General features: G+C 46.2%; 1 protein-coding gene across 1 annotated transcript; it reads left to right on the plus strand.

Annotated features, from left to right (window-relative positions):
- The first annotated feature begins 14,309 nt into the window (after positions 1 to 14,309).
- LOC109756730 (uncharacterized) lies at positions 14,310 to 16,114 on the plus strand. The gene has a single exon (XM_020315563.4). The coding sequence runs from the start codon at positions 14,413 to 14,415 to the stop codon at positions 15,892 to 15,894; it is 1,482 nt and encodes a 493-aa protein (XP_020171152.1). The 5' UTR covers positions 14,310 to 14,412; the 3' UTR covers positions 15,895 to 16,114.
- Positions 16,115 to 19,735: the final 3,621 nt, after the last annotated feature.

Raw genomic sequence — 19,735 nt, forward strand, 5'->3', positions numbered from 1 at the left:
TACAGGAATCAGCTACTTTGCCGTCTGCCAACGCAGACGGCAAAGGCATGGAAGGCGGACGGCAAATGCCTTTGCCATCTGCCGCGGACGGCAAAAGGCACCGGCAAAGATAGGATCGGTAAAGACCTTCTTTCTCGTATGCCTTCTGAAGCGGACGGCAAAGGAGCCTTTGCCATCAGCGGCGGACAGCAAAGAAAGCCGACGACAATAAATTCGCTGTTAGTCCGTTAGGTGGCTAACGGCAGTCTTTGCCGTTCGTGGCTGACGGCAAAGAGCATCAAGCCTTTCCGTCGGCCAAATGACGTCAGCTGGACGTCACTGCCCACCAAGGCTTTGCCGTCTGCCACTGTAGGCAAAGTCATTGTCGTCCGCCACTGTAGGCAAACTGACCAAATGGGTCAGCTGCCAGGAAACACAGGTTGCTGCCACATGTCTTCTTTGCCGTCCGCGGCAGACGGCAAAGAGCCCATTGCCGTCGGTGGCAGACGGCAAAGAGCCTGCATGGCCTCTTTTTCTGTTTTTTAATCCAACAATTTTCACAACAAATATATGATACATATATATTTTTCACATGGCAAGTTCACAGCAAACATATGAGATATCCAACACATATAATTTCATCATACATGCATAGTTCCATCAACCATACATAGCAAGTTCCACATACACGCATCCAACCATACATATTACAATAGTGTCATCCAACCATACATGCATAGTTCATCGGTACAAAAGAAACATAGTTCATCCAAACACGCACTCCATCTATGCAAGCTTCCGTGAAGTGAATGAATTCTGCAAAATGGGAAATAAGAAAGTTAGAAGAAGAAGATTAGAAGAAGAAGAAGAAGAAAATGAAGAAGAAGAAGAAGTATATGACATTTATGAGCTAACTTAGGTAAAATGGATCGTTTATGAGCTAACTTAGGTGAAATGGATCGTTTATGAGCTAAGTTAGGTGAAATGGATCGTTTATGAGCTAACCTAGGTGAAATGGATCGTTTATGAGCTAACTTAGGTGAAATGGATCGTTTATGAGCTAACCTACGTGAAATGGATCGTTTATGAGCTAACTTAGGTAAAATGCATCATTTTAGAGCTAACCTAGGTAAGATGGGTCATTTTGGAGCCAACCTAGGTAAAATGGGTCATTTTAGAGCTAACTTGGGTAAAATGGATCATTTATGAGCTAACTAAGGTAAAATGGGTCATTTTAGAGCTAACTTAGGTAAAATGGATCGTTTATGAGCTAACTAAGGTAAAATGGATCATTTTAGAGCTAACTTAGGTAAAATGGATCATTTATGAGCTAACTAAGCTAATTATGCCATTTTTGACATAAGTAAGCTAAGTACATGTCATTATTGAGCAAACCTAATTAACTAAGCATATTAGAGCTAACTTTGGTCATTTTGGAGGAAACAAAGCTAAGTATAGATCGTTTTAGAGCTAACTTAGGTTAAATGGATGGTTTTGGAGGCCAGTAAGCTTATTAAGTCATTTTGGAGGAAATAAAGCTAAGTCTAGGTCTTTATGCATTGTTAAGCAAAACACTAGAGAAACTTACCGTGATCATGGAGGTGTGGGAGCGGGCTGGCTCGTGCCGGTAGCTGGAGAAGGATCGTGCGATGCTTGTCTGGAGTTACGCTGCACCAAAGATCATTTCCAATGTCTCATTAGCATGATGACACTCAAATGTTAAGACTAGCAAGTAGTGTCCATTCAAATTAAACTCACCGTGGTCCCAGGAGCAACCTCTGGCATCGCCGGAGCGGTCTGACCGGACTTCTCGCACACAGACAGCACATTTGGTTTTGACGACTCAGTCATACTAGTTAGTAATGAGACAAACACTACATGAATGTTTTGGCTAATCAGCAGAAGAAACTTACCACAAGGAGCTCGTACATGGCCCTTGCCTGCATGTCATTCCGTGCCCTCTCCTCCTCCAACATATTTGTCGTCCTCTCCTCCAACTCCCGCTGCCTCTTCGCCGCCTCCGATAGAAGTTTCTCCGTTCTATCTCTCTCACTCTGTATAGCAGCCTACAACACCACTCCTCGTTAGCATTTGTAATCATTGATGGAAGCGCACACAATGTAATGGAGAAAGATAGCTGAGTACGTATAACTAACCTTGAAGGCGAGTTGGACTGGCCGTTCACGAGGCCTTATCTCAGGAGCGGATCTCGACTGGCGCGCCTTGATCTCCGGGAGAGTGCTAGGACAACGGATAAGTCCATCTCCAATGGCTATCGAGCCATTGGACCTCCCGCCACCAGCTATCATCACCAGCTCTGGATCAATGGGACCCTGGCTAGGGTTAAAGTCCTCCCCTTTCCTCGCCTTCCCTTGATCTCTATATTTCACGAGCTTGTCGTGGGAGGAGATGTTGGTGAAGTTGTTTGCATCATTGAGGTCAGACGGAGAGACTGCCTTGACTTTCTTGTAAGAGGCAGTATGGGCCATGGCATAGAGGTCGTACACCTCTGGCACCTTATCCGCCTTATTGTAGCGTGCCTGAAAGAGAGAAACAAAGTAAATTAGTAATTAAAGGGCTCAAGCTAGCATGATGAATGAATTGCATGAATCATGAAGCAAACCACATACCCAGTTCCGCCCAAACTGATATAAGTTGGAGCTGCCTTGATGGTGTGGCACACCTTCCATTTGGGCACGTTTGTCCTTGGACGCGTTGTGGACGGCTAGCCATTCTTTTGAGCACCACTCATTGACCAACACCTCCCAACAATCCATTTGATCCGCACACCATCTCGGAGGCGCCTAAGTTAGCAAATAGAAACTTGAGCGCTACGACTATGAATTACTAAATGAAGGAAGTAAGTACAAGGCCTTAAGAATTACCTTCATGTACTGCTCCTTACTCAGGAACTTCTCGCGGCACGCCGGCTTGGGCTTCTTGATACCACGCAAGGCGTAGTAGTCTCGAACAGCCTGCACCTGAGCCTCGTGCCGTAAGTTCTGTAGTACGCGCTTACAGACGTTCTCGATAACATTTGTCGCCTCCTCCTCGTATCCCTCCTCACACCTGTAGAATGTATGCAATCAAATGAGACAATATTGATTAGTACAATTAATAACTAGCTAGTTGAAGATTTTTAATTGTGTAAAGGAGAAATTACCCAGAACTTTTTGATCACCACGTCTGCCCCCGTGTCGCACAAGACACCGTCGATAATCTCACCCGGCGGGGCCGGGGCAGCCAAGTAGTGCTCCTAGCTCAATCCAAGCTCTGGAAGCCGACCCTCACCAGGCAACGTGACAAACCCCGGGAAGTTTTGCCGGCAAAGCACTCCAAGGACGGAGTTGGGCCGGCGGACCTTCTCATGGTGGTCCCAACCCCTGCAGCATGACAAGCCCAACGCATTAGATATTTGAAGAAATGTGAATGCAGAAGGTACAAAAAGATTAAATGCACTTACCTCTCCCCATCAGGGAAAATCAACCACCTCTGCTCGCGGGTCGCCGGCATGGACGAGAGCCGTGTACAACCACGCTAGTAGACGGTGCCCCCCTCCTCCTCAATATCAGTCGGCTCCCCGCCATCATCAGCATGGCCACTCGGCCCCTCAGGCTGATCCGGCTAGGTACCCCATCTAGACGTGTGCTCGTCCGGGGTCTCGTGGGCCGAAGGCCCGTGGACCCGAGGCTCGTGGACCAGAGTCCGTGTAGCCTCCTCCTCGGACGAGTCCACCCTAGCAGTCACGTGCTCGGGTGAAACAGCTGGGGGTAGCGGCGAGGAAGGCACCCTAGCAGTCACGTGCTCGGGTGAAACAGCTGGGGGTGGCGGCGAGGAAGGCACCCTAGCAGTCACGCTACCTCCTCTCCCGCGACCACGTGCTCCAGCTCCTCTCTTCTTCCCTCCCTTTCCTCGTCCTCTGCTGGGCACCGCGGTCGACGAAGAAGGGCCCGGCGGTGTCGCCATACTGTCCAGCAACGCTCGGCGGATTTGTGCGGGTGGAATGGAAGACCTCCCCGACGAAGTAGGGGCCTCGGAGCACTCCGGACCAGCGCCCACCATCTTTCAACACCTGCCATGACAAAGAGTAAACGAAATTAGTACAACATAAAAAAATACTGACATGCGTAATAATATATGATGTTTTTCATAACAAAATCGAAAAATATATATGATGTTTAAATCTACCCGATCAACACAATTATATATGATGTTTCTCATAACAAAATCAAAAAAATATATGACCTAACTCATAATTCACAAATATATGACCCCGTCGGCCTCTGGTGTCGTGGGTGTCGTGTCGGGGTCGGGGTACCGTGTCGGGGTCGGGGTGTCGGGGTCGGAGTGTCGGGGTCGGGGTGTGGTGTCAGGGTGTCGGGGGTCGGGGTCGGGGTGTCGTGCCGGGGTGTCGGGGTGCCGTGTCGGGGTCGGGGTGCCGTGTCGGTGTCGGGGTGCTGTTTCGGGGTCGGGGTGTCGGGGTCAGGGGTCGGGGTCGGGGTGTCGGGGTGGCGTGTCGGGGTCGGGGTGTCGGGGTCGGGGTGTGGGTCGGGGTCGGGTTGTCGGGGTCGGGGTGTCGGGGTGTCGGGGCCGGGGTCGGGGTCGGGGTGTCGGGATCGGGGTGTCGGGGTCGGGGTGTTGGTCGGGTCAGGGTGTCGGGTTGTCGGGGTGTCTTTTTCTTCTTCTTCTTCTTCTTCTTCTTCTTCTTCTTCTTCTTCTTCTTCTTCTTCTTTTCTCCTCTTTTTTTGGACGCGGCTTTTTTGCTCCTAGGTGCATATGCACCCATTGTCGAAAACACACATTTTGAAAAGTTGAAAAATTCGGAACAAAAAACCCGCGTGTATATCCGGACATTTTATGTCCGTTCACAAGGTTTCGGTGAAAAACGACGTTTTTTGTGGCTTGTGTAAAAAAGATAAAGAAATGCCTCGTGAATAGTTAAAATGAAGCATCAGAAATTGTCTTTTTTACACAAGCCACAAAAAACATCGTTTTTCACCGAAACCTTGTGAACGGACATAAAATGTCCGGATATACACGCGGGATTTTTGTTCCGAATTTTTTAACTTTTCGAAATGTGTATTTCGACAATGGGTGCATATGCACGTAGGAGCAAAAGGGAATATCCCCTTTTCTTCTTCTTCTTCTTCTTCTTCCTCTTCTCCTTTTTCCTCTTCTTCTTCTTTTCTTCTTCTTCTCCTCCTCCTCCTCCTCCTCTTCCTCCCTCCTCCTCCTCCTCCTCTTCTTTTTCTTCTTCTTCTTCATCATCATCATCATCTTCTTCTTCTTCTTCTTCTTCTTCTTTCTTCTTCTTCTTTTCGTTCTTCTTCTCCCTCCTCCTCTTCCTCCCTCCTCCTCCTCTTTCTCCCTCCTCCTCCTCCTTCTACTCTTCTTGTTCTTCTGAACTAAAACTAAAACTAATCTAAAATAAACTAAACTAAAAATAAAACTAAAACTAAAGTAAAACTATAACTAAAGTAAAACTATAACTAAAACTAGGGTTTAGGGTTTCCTCTTCTTTTCTTTCTTCTTCTCCCTCCTCCTCTTCCTCACTTCTCCCCTCCCCTCCTCCTCTTCTTCTTCTTCTTCTTCTTCCCCTTCTACATATTCTAGCACTAAAACTAAACTGAATCTAACACTAAATCTAACACTAAATCTAACCGTAGGACATATCTAGCACTAAATCTAACACTAACAATTAAACAATAAAAAAGAGAAAAAACAGAAAAAAGATAACTCACCGGAGCGGCGGCACGTGGCGGTGGCAACGGTGGTGCCGGGGCGGTGAGCGGCGGCGCCGAGCCGGCAGGGAGGCGGGGGCGATGGGGCCGCGGTGGCGCCGGGGTGGTGGGCGGGTGGTGGGGGCGGCGGGGGTGCCGGGGTGGTGGGGGCGGCGGGGCGCCGGGGCGGTCGGGCGGCGACGTGGTGGGGCGCCGGGGCTTCGGCGCGTGGGGGGCGGCGGGGTGGTGGGGCGACGGGGCAAGCGGCGGCGGGCGGCGGGGGCGGCTCTGGTCGTCGGGGAGGAGAGAGGGAGAGAAACAGAGAGAGGAAGGGGCGGGGTGGGGCTCGGCCGTTAGTTAGGTTACTTCTTTGCCGTCCGCCCACCCTTTGTCGTCCGCTTTGTTTTCTCCACCTCTCTCTTTGCCGTCAGCCAGCCGACAGCAAAGATTCTTTGCCGTCTGCTAGCGGATGGCAAAGAACTGGCTGATGGCAAAGAAGGTCTTTGCCATCAGCCAGTTCTTTGCCGTCCGTTTTCTGTAAGCGGACTGCAAAGACCTTCTTTGCCGTCCGCTGGCTGACGGCAAAGAACTGGCAGACGACAAATAAGCTATTCCAGTAGTGATAGGAGTATTAAATATGCAGAGGCATTTAGTATGCAATGTTGAATACTAATTTTAGTGATTTTCTACAGTGCAGAATGATAAGGTTTTGCATTGATTTATACTAACTTATCTCACGAGTTCTTGTTTAGTTTTGTGTGGATGAAGTTTTTAAGATTTAGGGAAACCGTGATATAAAAGGAATTAAGGAGACGCAAAAGCTCAAGCTTGGGGATGCCCAAGGCATCCCAAGATAATATTTCAAGAAGTCTCAAGCATCTAAGCTTGGGGATGCCCCGGTAGGCATCCCACCTTTCTTCTTCAACAATTATCGGTTAGTCTCGGTTGAGCCTAAGTTTTTGCTTCTTCACATGATGTGTGCTATTCTTAAAATGTCATTTTATTTTGTTTTTGCTTGCGGTTTTAATAAAATACTTAGATCTGAAAGATTTTAAATAAGAGAGAGTCCACAATTAGCCACCTATTTACTTAACTACTTGCTTGATCTTCATTTATATCTTTTTGGAGTAGCTTGTCATTTACACTTGTGCTTCACTTATATCCTATGAGTAAATTGTTGAATGAATTGAATATCATGAAGTTGAAATTATATCATGCCTAGTGGTAGCTTCACATTGGGTTTAGAAAGTGAAATCTTTTGAAGCTTGATAATCATAATATTGGTCATACAACCAATTCATGAATAATTACTATAAGGAAGAGAACTTTTACATGCAAATATGTTATCTTGGACATCTTCTATGATTGTTAATACCCATTAATTATTTTCAAACTTGAGCAAATTAGTTGAAGTTGGACAAGGAATACAACGTAATGAGTTATGTTTGGGTATATTTGCATAGAAGTTATATTGTTATGGATCCTCCAACATGTGGTGTTTGCCTAGGATCTTTTGCTAGCCAAAAATTCGTACTAAGTAGAGATACTACTTGTGCATCCAAAACCCCCTTAAAACCAGTTTCTTGCCATGAGTGTCCATCATACCTACCTATGGATTGAATAAGATCCCTCAAGTAAGTTGTCATCGGTGCATAAAGCAATAAAAATTGCTCCTAAATATGTTTGATCTTTTATTGTAAGGGAAAATTGAGCGTTGTACGAACTTGTGATGGTAAAGTAATAAAAGCGATGGACTGCATAATAAAGCTTGCTATCATAAGGGGAAATATAACGTGACGTTCCTTTGCATTAAGAGCTTGGGCATCCAAATAAAAAGCGCACGACAACCTCTGCTTCCCTCTGTAAAGGGCCTATCTTTTACTTTTCAGTATTTACTTTTATGCAAAGAGTCAATAGTATACATTCTCATTTCAATCTCAATTATTCTCTAGTTGGCAAGCATCATGTGGTGGGGAAAGATCTAGGCACATATGGCCGATCAAATATATTTGATCATGATTTATTATTGTTGACAATTATCCCTATGATAAATTAGTTGGGAGGCGAAACATTAAGCCCATATCTTTCTCTATGTTCGATGGATGCCATTTGTTCTAAGAATATGCTTTGAGTGCTAGCAATCATGGAAGACTATATGATGATTGAGTATGTGGAGCTCTTACTTAGACTCTGTTGAATAACTTGAATTGCAATTGTTTGGTGACTAAGAATATAGGTTGTTGAGTTTCAAGAGAATTCATTGTTTGAACCTTAACATGTGAATTGGTTACTACTTTAACATGAGAAGTTTTATGAGAAAGAATTACTGTTATGATGCTAGGAAAAGTTATTGAAATTATCATTGATCAAACTTGTTCACTTTGCTAGCATTCACACTTCATAAATTATTTCTTTTATCATTTACCTACTCGAGGACGAGTATGAATTAAGCTTGGGGATGCTGATACGTCTCCAACATATCTATAATTTATGAAGTATTCATGCTGTTATATTATCATTCTTGGATGTTTTACAATCATTTTATAGCATATATCATTTTTTGGGACTAACCTATTGACATAGTGCCCAGTGCCAGTTGCTGTTTTTTGCTTGTTTTTTACATCGCAGGAAATCAATACCAAACGGAGTCCAAACACAGCGAAACTTTTTGGAGATTTTTTTGGACCAGAAGAGATCCGGTGGGCCAAAGAAGTGCCAGAGGGGAGCCCCGAGGGGCGCACAACCCATCAGGGCGCGCCTGGGGGTCCAGGCGCGCCCAGACGGGTTGTGCCCACCTTGGTGGCCTCCCGCACCGCCTCTTCGCCCTATAAATTGCCAAATATTCCAAAACCCTCGAAGATAACCCTAGACCGGAAGTTCAGCCGCCGCAAGCCTCTGTAGCCACGAAAAACCAATCGGGAGCCCGTTCCGGCACCCTGCCAGAGGGGGAGATCATCATCGGAGGCCATCTTCATCATCCCTATGGTCTCCATGATGAGGAGGGAGTATTCCACCCTCGAGGCTGAGGGTTTGTACCAGTAGCTATGTGTTTAATCTCTCTCTCTCTCTTGTGTTCTTGATGGCACGATGTATTGGGGGCTTTGTTAATATAGTTGGATCATATGGTGTTTTCCCCTCTCTATCTTGTTGTGATGAATTGACTTTTCCCTTTGAGATTTTGTTTTATCAGATCAAATACTTTTATGGATTTGAGAGCGCTTGATATATGTCTTGCATATGAATACCCGTGGTGACAATGGGCTATTATTTTGATTCACTTGATGTATGTTTTGGCACTCAACTCGTGGATTCCCGAGGTGACATTGGGGTAATCTATGCATAGGGGTTGATGCACGTTCTCGTCTTTGTTTCCCCGGTAGAAATCTTGGGGCACTCTTTGAGGTTCTTTGTGTTGGATCGAGTATAATAAATTTGAATTTGCTTTGGTGTTATTTTAGTACGAACTCTTGATAGATCGATCAGAAAGAGTAGCTACAAAGAATTTATTCTTATGTTCTCCGCCAGATAAGAACTTTGGAGTGATTCTTCGTTGCATGTTGAGGGATGGTTATGTGATCCAATTATACTAGCATCGTTGAGAGATTGCACTAGCGATAGTACGGACCCTAGGCCTCATTTTCAAGCATTGCAATACCGTTTGTGCTCACTTTTGTTACTTGCTACCTTGCTATTTTTATTGTTACTATTACAAAAACCGATATCTACTATCATTACTACACTTTTATTACCATCTCTTCGCCAAACTAGTGCACCTATACAAATTACCATTGTATTTGGTGTGTTGGGACACAAGAGACTCTTTGTTATTTGGTTGCAAGGTTGTTTGAGAGAGACTATCGTCATCGTATGCCTCCCACGGATTGATAAACCTTAGGTCATCCACTTGAGGGAAAATTGCTACTGTCCTACAAAACTCTACGCTTGGAGGCCCAACACATGTCTACAAGAATAAAGTTGCATAGTAGACATCACTATTTTTGGTGGGGATTTTCGAATTTAGGACGAAATCAAGCAAAAGAAGGCTAGAAACGGAGAGGGAAGACTCCAAATTCGTGGTCAACGTGGCTCATGATACCAAGATGATGTAGGGTAGAACCCTAGATGCTCGATCTTTCACGATTGGAGCGGATCCCGCGAAGAACACGAAGAACACGAGGGGAAACAATAGAGGAATCACTCAAACCAACAAGATTCGATTACACATGTGCTAGATCCTCGAAACACAAAGAGATACATGATCCGCGATCAACAAAGGACGATACAAGTAGCAAGTTCTTCTCCGTGAGTAGGTCTTGAGGGTCTTCCCGTGAGGGGTCTTGAATCCACTTGGGGGATCTTCTCCGTAGAGGTCGTGAACTCCGATGGAGAAGGGGTCAAGTGGAGAGCAAAGCTCTATCTCAAATGAGCTACTACTTTGCTAACCCTAAAATGGTGGAGGTGAGGGAGTATATATAGTCTAGGGCCACGAAGGGGTAAGTGAGGGGTGAAACAGGTACATGGGCCTCGGCCCAGAGACTCTACGCACAGGCAGGCCTGAAGTTCCGGGCAGGGACGGAAGTTCCGGGCATGGTCCAGGCTATCCACAGAGTTGGCATGGTCTGGGACGGCGTTGGTGCAGCAGGCCCGGAAGTTCCGGGATGGCCGGATGTTCTGGGCGCCGAAGGTTCCGGGCGAGCTTTCGGGCAGGGTCCAGGCTGGACAGAGAGTTGGCACATCTGTGCATCGCCTGGAGTGTCGAGGGCCGGAGGTTCCGGACAGGCCGGAAGGTCCGGGGGCCGGAGGTTCTTGGCTGTGGCCGGAAGGTTCGGGCCTGGCAGAAACTCTGCACAAGTCTTGATGCTGGCTGTTCCTTCTCCTTGAGTCCTTGTTTCCTGAGAACATGTAGTGTCTTTGCATTAGGTAGCAACCATGTCTCGGATGACTAGAAAGGGAAAGAACTTAGGAACGAGTTCGCCTTGTGTCCAATGGCGTATGCTCGAGGTCTAGGTCTCGTCGTAGTGTATATGGGGATGATCGTAGGATGCTCCGCGTCACCTTCCCGATGGTGTGATTTTGTGGTATCTGCTAATTGACCTACACGCATATCTTGTACTGGTGGTTGCTTGTACTATATAAGTGGGAATGTGTTGCATGTTAGTACTTCTCTTTTTAGACGGTGTCAAGTTGGTTGTTGTAGATTTGTTCACCCGGTCAAAATCTTGACCAAATTCAGTCCAACTGACCAAGAGAGCTCCAAACTTAGAGAGTATAATGAATTTAAAGATGTTGGATCATGTTATAAAGCCGGTAAATTCATACTTTTAATAGACCGACATACGTCTCATCTAATAACAGATACACTTCTAAAAATAAAAAACTTTCTGTTTACTTGTGTAAAAATAGAACATGGAGACAGTTCTCCTCCCTTCATGCTGTCTCCCGCGAGGCGGACCAGAGGCCAACCCTAACCCTCGCCGCCCCCTCCTTTCCCCTCCTCCTCCCTCGTCGCCGCCTGGGGGCGCGGTCGGGCAAAGCCCTGCTGTTGCCAGCGGCAGCGGGGCCCCTTTGTCTTTCCGCTCGGGCGGTGCTGGCGCGGGCCGGTGCCTCGGGCCGGGACATGGCGCCGTGGCAGGGCTCCACGGCGGCGCGGCGGGCTGACGTGGCGCTCCGGCGTCCCTGCCTCCCCGCGGCGGGTAGCTAGGTGGGTGGCGCGCCTGTGCCTGAGATGAAGATGACTCTGGCACGGCCAGATCTGGCTCGAGGCGGCGCGGGCTGCAGGTGACCGCCTCTGCCGTGGAAGTGACAGGTGGTGGTGGCGACGCAGCAGTGGGTGGTGGTGGTTCGGGCAAGAGGTTGGAGACGGCGGCCGCGGCGGCTCTTCCAGACCTCGCGGCGGCGCGGGCTGCGACGGCTAGGGCTGCGGGTGGCTGCCCTGACCGGGGCCCCCTCGGCTGGTCGGGGTGGCGGCGCAGTGGCGGTGGAAGTGCCATGGATGGCTCCATGGTAGATTGGCAAGTCGGCTGCAGCGGCGGCTGGCATGTCCCGGCGTCAGCTCGTTCGTAGGTGACTTGTGACAGCCTTCGCTCTCCTTCCTCGTCGTTCGGCCGCTACCTCCGTCGAAGGGTTGTCCTTCTCCCAGTTGTGGTCCATCGCTCGCCTCGCGCCCGGTGCGGCAGGACTAACCTCGTCTCGCGCATGGTGTAGCAGGACCGAGCTCGTCTCGCGCACGGTGCGGCAGGACCGACCTTGTCTCGCACACTGTGCCGCAGGACCGAGCTCGTGTCGCGCCCGGTGCTACCAGACGGGCCGATGGAGGCCATATTTGGCCGACCTATTGGGTTTCGGCACTGGGGGATGCTCAGGGGTGTGAAAGGCAGGTCCTTTCCACTCATCTCTTTGGTTAGGGTTGCGGCGGATCCCGGGTGAGGTGGTGTCAAGGTCTTGGACGCTGGGGTGGCGGCCCTGGTGGTGGTAGCGCGGTGCTCATGGACAGAGCCCGTGGCTTGGTGATGCCCGGTGGCCATGGTCGTGTGGGCGACATGGTAGTCGGGGTGTGGCGTTCGGTGGCGGTGAGTGTTGGCCGGGGTGAAAACCTGTTCTATCTTCGGACGGACCGGTGGTGGCAAAGCTCGTTCCCTTCTTGAAGGCTTCTTCGCGAATCTCATTGCCCGTCGTGCTGCTCCAGGGGAAACTCTGATCCTCGGACCAGGCGGTGGCGGCGCTCCGGTGTCCTATCCTTCTTGAAGGCGCTGTCTTGGAGCCCACAATTCATCATATGCGGCCTCATTTTTCACGGTGACGTGTTCCCGGTTGAGCCCCCGGTTGCTCTTGTAGTGCTAGGGGTGGTGTTGTTGCGATCAACGCCTATGTATCTTACCTCGGGTGTGTGTGCATGTGTTGTGGCGGGGTGTGTTTGTATTAGATTGCTGTGGATCGTTGCTTTATATATAAAGCGGGGCAAAAGCCTTTTTCGGTAATAACAGACACTTCACCTAGGGTGCCTGAACCCCTCGTGAATTCAAATCAAGTATTGCAATAGGCATGATGCTATGTGGGTGAAAGAATCCATATCACCACATTTCTGTTGCGCTTTAAAGGCAAAACCCTCGTGTCCTTTTTGGAGGGTTGTTTCTGGCCATATCTGCCCCCTCCGACTGGGGAATTCGAAGAAATCATCATCACCGTCATTGGAGCATCAAGAGGAACATATTAATCCAAGTCATCTTCACCATCTCCAGCAAGAATTTCATCACCCGCACAATTGGTGTAAATCAATTATCGTCATTACTTGTCAGTGTTAAATTGATTAGAGTTTCAGGTTGTCATATTTATCATCACACATTTCTTTATATTCAATGTGTTTTATTTGTTTCCTTTGTTTTTTGGGCCGGATGGTGTACTATCTTGGTTTGGCTGCACTCCTTTACTTTATTATTATTATTATTATTATTATTATTATTATTACTATTATTATTTACATTACGTTGAAATTCCAACATCACAAATCACTTCATTATAACGCCTTTCATCACTTGGAGTGAAGGATTGATATTTTTATACTTACCAATGCCTTCCGCTCATCGCGGGATCGATACCTTTACTTATTAAAAATATCACTATTGAACCCGTACACTTGTTTGACATCACTTGGTCGCTTTGATAGGTAGCTACACCACATAGGATGCCATGTTCCTACTAGCACAATGTTCCCTCCTTTGAATATTCCTCTTTATGCAATCCCTTTCTCTTATCTTTGAAGTTTCATGTGTGGAAGGCATAAAAAAGAGGAGAATCTGCTACTTCTAGAAGATTTCAGTGAGTTAGTCCATAAATGTAGTGAATTTTATATAAATTTAACAAAAAATGACGAGAGTTGAAGCCCACCAACATTTGAGGTTGTCACTTTGATGTTCAATCTCCCATACGTGAAGTTCCCCGCAAAGAGCACTATCATGTAGAAAGATGATCTGGATACCCTCAACATGTCTCAGTGTGCAATGCATAATAATTTATTCGACTATTTTGATAAAAACGGTTGTCATTATTGGACCAACCAACTAAATAATTATCAAAGGTGCGCAAACTTTGCTTTCTCTTTATGCCAAGTTGGAAGCACCTCAGATGCTGCTGCCAACCGTCCATGTTGACGCGTCTACTCATAGTGGGCTGTCAAGCTACTATCACATACATGCCAACTTTGCCTTGTTGATTTCCGGAATTTTCAAACACAAGAATAGAAAAAACCACAGGAATAGAGTCCGAATGAATCCTAGGAGAAAATCCTAAAGATTTCAATCTACGTACTGATCAAACGATAATCATAAAAAAGTCATAAAAAATCAATGGAATTTCTTTAAATCAGAAGAGGCCAAAAATGCTTAGGGCACATTCTTGATCGACAAAATTCAGATAATAACGGGTTCAATTATACCAAGGGAAAAAAACTGGTTTCATCATTCATTTCATTCTACACCATTTGTTTCTAAATATAAGACGTCTCGGCACTTTAATTTAATCTGTCAAATTGTTTTACCTCATAGGATTCCAATTCGGTCGGTTTGATGGTTCGACGCGTCAATATTTGCCTGGCGCCGGTCCGGGAAAACCCACCCCAAAACCAACTCATCTCAACTGCGAAACAGAACTCGCCTTCTTCCTCTCCCCGATCCCCAATTCCCCAACACCTAACCCTAGCCCAAGAGCCGCCGGCGCGATGCTCCGCTCCCCCGGCCACTCCCCTCGCCAGCTCACCCCGTCGCCCTCCCCCGCCCCGTCCACCCCTCGCCCCGCCTCCCCCACCCCGTCCTCCGCCTCCGCCTCGGCGTCCACCCTCGCCACCACCTCCTCCAAGCGACGCCGCCCGGAGGTTCTCGACGAGGACAGCTACGTCGTCGCCATCGAGCGCATCATCGAGCGCGACTTCTTCCCCGACCTCCCGCGCCTCCGCGACCGCCTCGACTGGCTCCAGGCCGTGCGCTCCCGGGACCCGCTCCTCCTCCGCGACGCCCAGCTCAAGATCCTCGATCGCCGCCGCCGTCTCCAGCGCAACGGGCCCCTCCCCACCCCGACGCCCGCCACCTCCACCGCGCTCCGCTCACCGTCCTTCCTCGCGACCCCTGCCGTCGCCCCCTCCACCGCAGGCGACCCCGAGGAGGAGGACGAGGACGTCTCTGCCGCGCTCTCGCTTGACGACTTCTTCCGCCGCTACACCAGTGAGGACAACGAGTCCTTCTCGCGCATCCTCGAGAAGGTCAACCACCGCCGCCGCGAGCGCTATGCCCACCTCCTGGAGCCTGGCGAGGTGGCGGATAAACAGTTGTTGGAGGATGCTAAGCGCGACAGAATAACTGATGGCTATGGTACATCTGGGCAGCCACCGAGTACGTTGGAGGGTGCCAAGTTTACGGCAAAGAACCTGCTCATGTACCACCCGGCCGACCGAGGGGAAGCGCCTCTCACTGATGAGGAGCTTGCTGTGCGGCTAAAGGGACTCACCAAGGAGATCGACAAGTCAAACACCAGGTTACATGGCAAGGCTTTGGCTGAAGATGGGAGACCCAAAGAGGAGGAGGCAGCCGCCATACTGTATGCTCTAGTTGCAGGCTCTACTCCTGGAGGAATGGCGTACAATGATCCTGACAAAGGAAAGAAGTATGATTTGGAGGATCTAAGGAAGACACCAAACCCGTTTTACATTGAATCAGGGAAGAAAGCAGACAATGGGTACAGTTTTGTGAAGACACCATCGCCAGCACCTGGTGTGGACGAGTCTCCGTTCATGACATGGGGTGAGATTGATGGAACACCACTGAGGTTGGATCCTGACGAGACACCAGGGGGTAGTGAGAGGTCACATTTCAAGATCCCACCTCCACCTGTACGAGATGTGAAGGCACACCTGCTGTCCAGGGATGCTGCGAAGAAGATAAAGGCACGAACACATATGTTTCACAGGCCACCACTGCCATCGCCTGTGAGAGGAGGCAGTGCAAGCCCCAGGAATCTGTCTCCTGCAGCACAGAAGTTTGTGAGGAATGCCATTGCAAAATCCACACGAACCATTGATGAGTCTCTCCGTGCAAGTTACAGAGGGTCGACCCCATCTGCAGGCACCCCGAAGACAAGGTTTTCAACGGACCCAGGCTTGGGATCACGGTCTCCTTCGGTGAGAAAGGGTTCCACCCCTCCGTGGTGATTTCAGTAAACCGCAATGTTAGATATATCCATTTCATAAACTGATAAATGCTATCCATGTATTGTATCGGGAAAAAATGCTGGTAGTTTTTTCAGCTTGGAAACCTTAGAGGGCTTGCCAGGTCATTAAACTGTTCTTGCATTTGCATGGCAGGCGTCCTCAGTGTATTGTGATTTATTGATTTTGCAAAGGTCTTACTAAAATATGCCTTGATACCAAATTTCCTGTTTCTATAGTTTACAGGCAGTTTAATCTTATTAGAAAGTAAAATCTAGTCTAGGTTAAATGTCCCTGACCTGAATATTAGAAACCAGAAATGCATATGATATGGTCGCAATAGTGGTGTTACCAAAATAACTTCTCGCACATGCGCAAGATGCAAGACGGTTTGTCATCTTGGGTTTTGTTTGCTTGGCGTGTATTATAGCGATTATTATAACAGGTCATATCAGAGTTAAGGAATGACACTTAATTTAATGTATGTTTGGTAGTTGCACACTTACTCTGTTGTTAGCGGAATATCTAAATTCATAGTAGTCATTTCTTTAGTTCAGTTTGGATTCATGTAGCACATAACGCACACACACTTTCTTCCCATCATTTGATTGGATGACTTGATATATTGGGTCTCAAGTCCCAACTCTGAGGGCCTCTTTGATTCAAACGATTTTAAATACGCAGGGGAGAAGTACTTACTAGTGCTTTTCTTGTTATGCTGCGGTCAAGTTTATTGTTCTTCCAGTTATATGATAACGAGATTATGATATATCTGTGGTTTACTAAATTTTATATTATAAATTTCTTTGTGAATGCCCTCGTATTGTGAAGTCCGTTTTGAGCCCCATTTGATCAGGCTAGTATATTAGAAGAAGTAAAACTGGTAGCGGCCTAAGCTATGTGTTGATTCACTGGTTTGCTCTCTGAGGCTGCTTATTTGGGTATGAAAGAAACTGTTCTTAATTTCATATATATGCTTTGATCTAGAATCTAGCATATTTTTGTTCACATAGTAGAGGCCAGTATTTACAATTTTATCACCATACAGGCCTTGTTTAGAAAAGCTTGGTTTGGAATTCACAATTAGGACAACCTAGTTAATTACTCTTTACTTGTTATATAGGCCAGCTTGGTTATGTCAATATGCATTATGGGTTTCTGGGTTAACAGTTACATGCTCAGCCTTTTTGGCCTTCTTATTGCGGTGGTATGTTGGCCTTAGCCTTCTTTTTTTTCGAGAACACACTAGGTATTTTATTAGAAGAAATTTCACGAAGACACAAACCCCAAAAGAGAAGTCCACTTGTAAGTTAAGAAACAGAGAAAACTAAAGGGTAGAAACAGTGTCTTGGTGAAGGGAATTGAAATGATCCTGACCAAGTGAAATTAACTATGTATGCTCAATCGGATTGGGTGATTTTGTTCTCGCAAAAAAAAGAAGAAAGAAAAGGATTGGTTGATTTTGAAACCTACCTTTTGAAGTCTTCATCCATTTTGAGGTTGGACATCATGGCATCAAAGTTTGAGATGCTGTGTAAAGCTTTTTGCTTGCTACTACATCATGCTGCTAAAGTTTTGTGATCCTAATGCTTTCATTACCAGAACGCCGTGCATAATTGCTGGAGTACTTAACTTCTGGTTATTTTTACAACTCAAAAGGAACTTCTGGTTATTCAGACACCGGACTCTTATAAGGGCCTAGTTGTAAAATAATGCTGACGTTGGTCAGTGAAGTTAACTGAGTAGCCTCCTGGACCGAGCTGGCTTTGTATGTCTTTGATTGATAACTTCTGTCTCGGCATTTATCTTCGCCAGACTCGGATCAATAAGGAATTTGCTGTAATCACCGTCAGGCTACGGAGTATTATCTTGTTTCAATCAGACTCGAGTCGTCAGGAATCCTTGTGCTCCCTAGGAATAGAGAGGCCTAGGAAAGCTCCAATGTTTTTACTCCAAGTGGACCCACATGACAGTATCGAAACTAACGTTCTCGCTTTGGTTAAAATTTAGCCTGTTACCTTTTGTGAGGCTATGACTGCCGTCGTGTTTGAGGTGCCGCTGTATTTGGTCAAAGAATGTTTCGCCGATTTAAAAACTGTCTTATGAATCTGAAAATTGTTCTAACATTCTAAGCCCCATAGGAATGTTGGTTCTTGGTGCGTCCGGTGTTGGGCGTCACTAGTGGGCCCACCTATAAGCGGGTATTTTGCACGTTTAGATTGTTTGGGCCAGTTCACAAGCTGTCATGACGCTTGTATGGTGCTCTTTGTGTTATGTCGGTGTGCGTGTCAGCGTTCGTTCGTGGTTGATTGGTTTTGTGGACTATAAAGAAGCTCACGTAACCACCACCGAGATTAAATGATAACAATAATATAGCCACACATCAAACAATTCAACCTTCCTCTCAAAACAAATACTTTGCGACTTCTAAAAAATGTTCACAAATTTTGAAAAACATCATGAATTTAGACAATAATCAGAAATTTAAAAGTTGTTCATGAAGAGAGAAAATATCATGTTTTTCATGAATCTTAAAAAACGGTCAAGAATTTTTAAATGTTTGCGGATTGTAGAAGTTTGTGAATTAAAAAATATTCATGAACACTATAAATTCTTCACAAAATTAAAATATGTTCATGAATTTTAGAAAATTGTTCACAAATTTGAATTTTGTTTATGATTTTAAAAAACATTTATGAATTTAAAGTACATTTCTGAATTTCAAAACATAATCATAAATTTGAAAAATATCCATAAAATAACAAAAAACAAAATAATAATTTATAAGATTAAAATAAATTAAAAAAGAAAGCCTCGAGCTAATAACGCCTCTGGGTCCGTTTTGCTCGAGAGCCTCTGCGGTATGCGTGAAATATGAATTGCCATAATAACCTTCGGAGAAAAAAGAATAGAGTTAATGCGACAACTAAAAAATGTGCGGCAAAGCAAGAGTTACCCGTAGTATAAATGAACCGGTCAAATATCTCTGAATTGAATTATGGTATTTTCCCCCTTGTTTTGAGATTACGTCGTGATGGTTTTGATAACCTTTGGGCGGGACGTGCTGTTTTTTTGCACACAAGTAGAATTTTGAATCAGAACACCCCTCAAATATATGTGATTAGGGTGTTCTCGTTCTAAAATTTAGAAAAAGGGTGTTCTAGTTCTAACAACCTTTTGCTGCCGTACTGTTTTTCTGTAAATTGGATTTGAATGTGAACTGGAAAATATGTGAAGAAAATGCCCAATATCCTCATCTTACTACATTGTATAGGCTTATACTTGATGGATGTGTGTGTGTGTGTGTGTGTGTGACCACACACCTACGTGAGTCAGTTCATCCCTGCATTAGAGCAACTCTAACCGTAGTTGCCACATGGGCAATCGTCATAATGCATATGAAACGTGCTTCATATGTATTTGAAGGTTCGCCAAGTGATGCGTAAACTCAGTCATCTTATCTCAACATCCACAGTTTTTTTTATTCCTCTTGAAAACTATGATTTCCATCAAATTTAAACATTTGACACATCAAACAAACATCTACACAGTTTTTAGCAAGTTGCATTAGCAAAAGTGTAAGTGCATCTAATTCCCTTGAAGGATTTTGGTACTTAATGTCAACATACCTCAAGGAACCAATGCATCCTACAAGTTTATTTCAGAAAAAGTTCCTTGTGGGTGCAACAAAGGAATAGAAGATGACCCCTACAAAATGGATCAAGACGTGTGTTGGCCTAGCTGAAGGATTCCTCCTTTTCATTTTAGTAATCCAAGATCACATAGAGTCCATAGGCAATGCCGATACTATCAAAAGGGGATGAGTCTGTTTTCATGAGTTTTT

Source organism: Aegilops tauschii, chromosome 7 (assembly GCF_002575655.3).
Source record: "Aegilops tauschii subsp. strangulata cultivar AL8/78 chromosome 7, Aet v6.0, whole genome shotgun sequence".
Classification (NCBI taxonomy): Eukaryota; Viridiplantae; Streptophyta; class Magnoliopsida; order Poales; family Poaceae; genus Aegilops; species Aegilops tauschii.

Bases quoted from the DNA above. Each gene is read 5' to 3' on its own strand.
- LOC109756730 (XM_020315563.4), top strand. From the start codon at position 14,413: ATGCTCCGCTCCCCCGGCCACTCCCCTCGCCAGCTCACCCCGTCGCCC.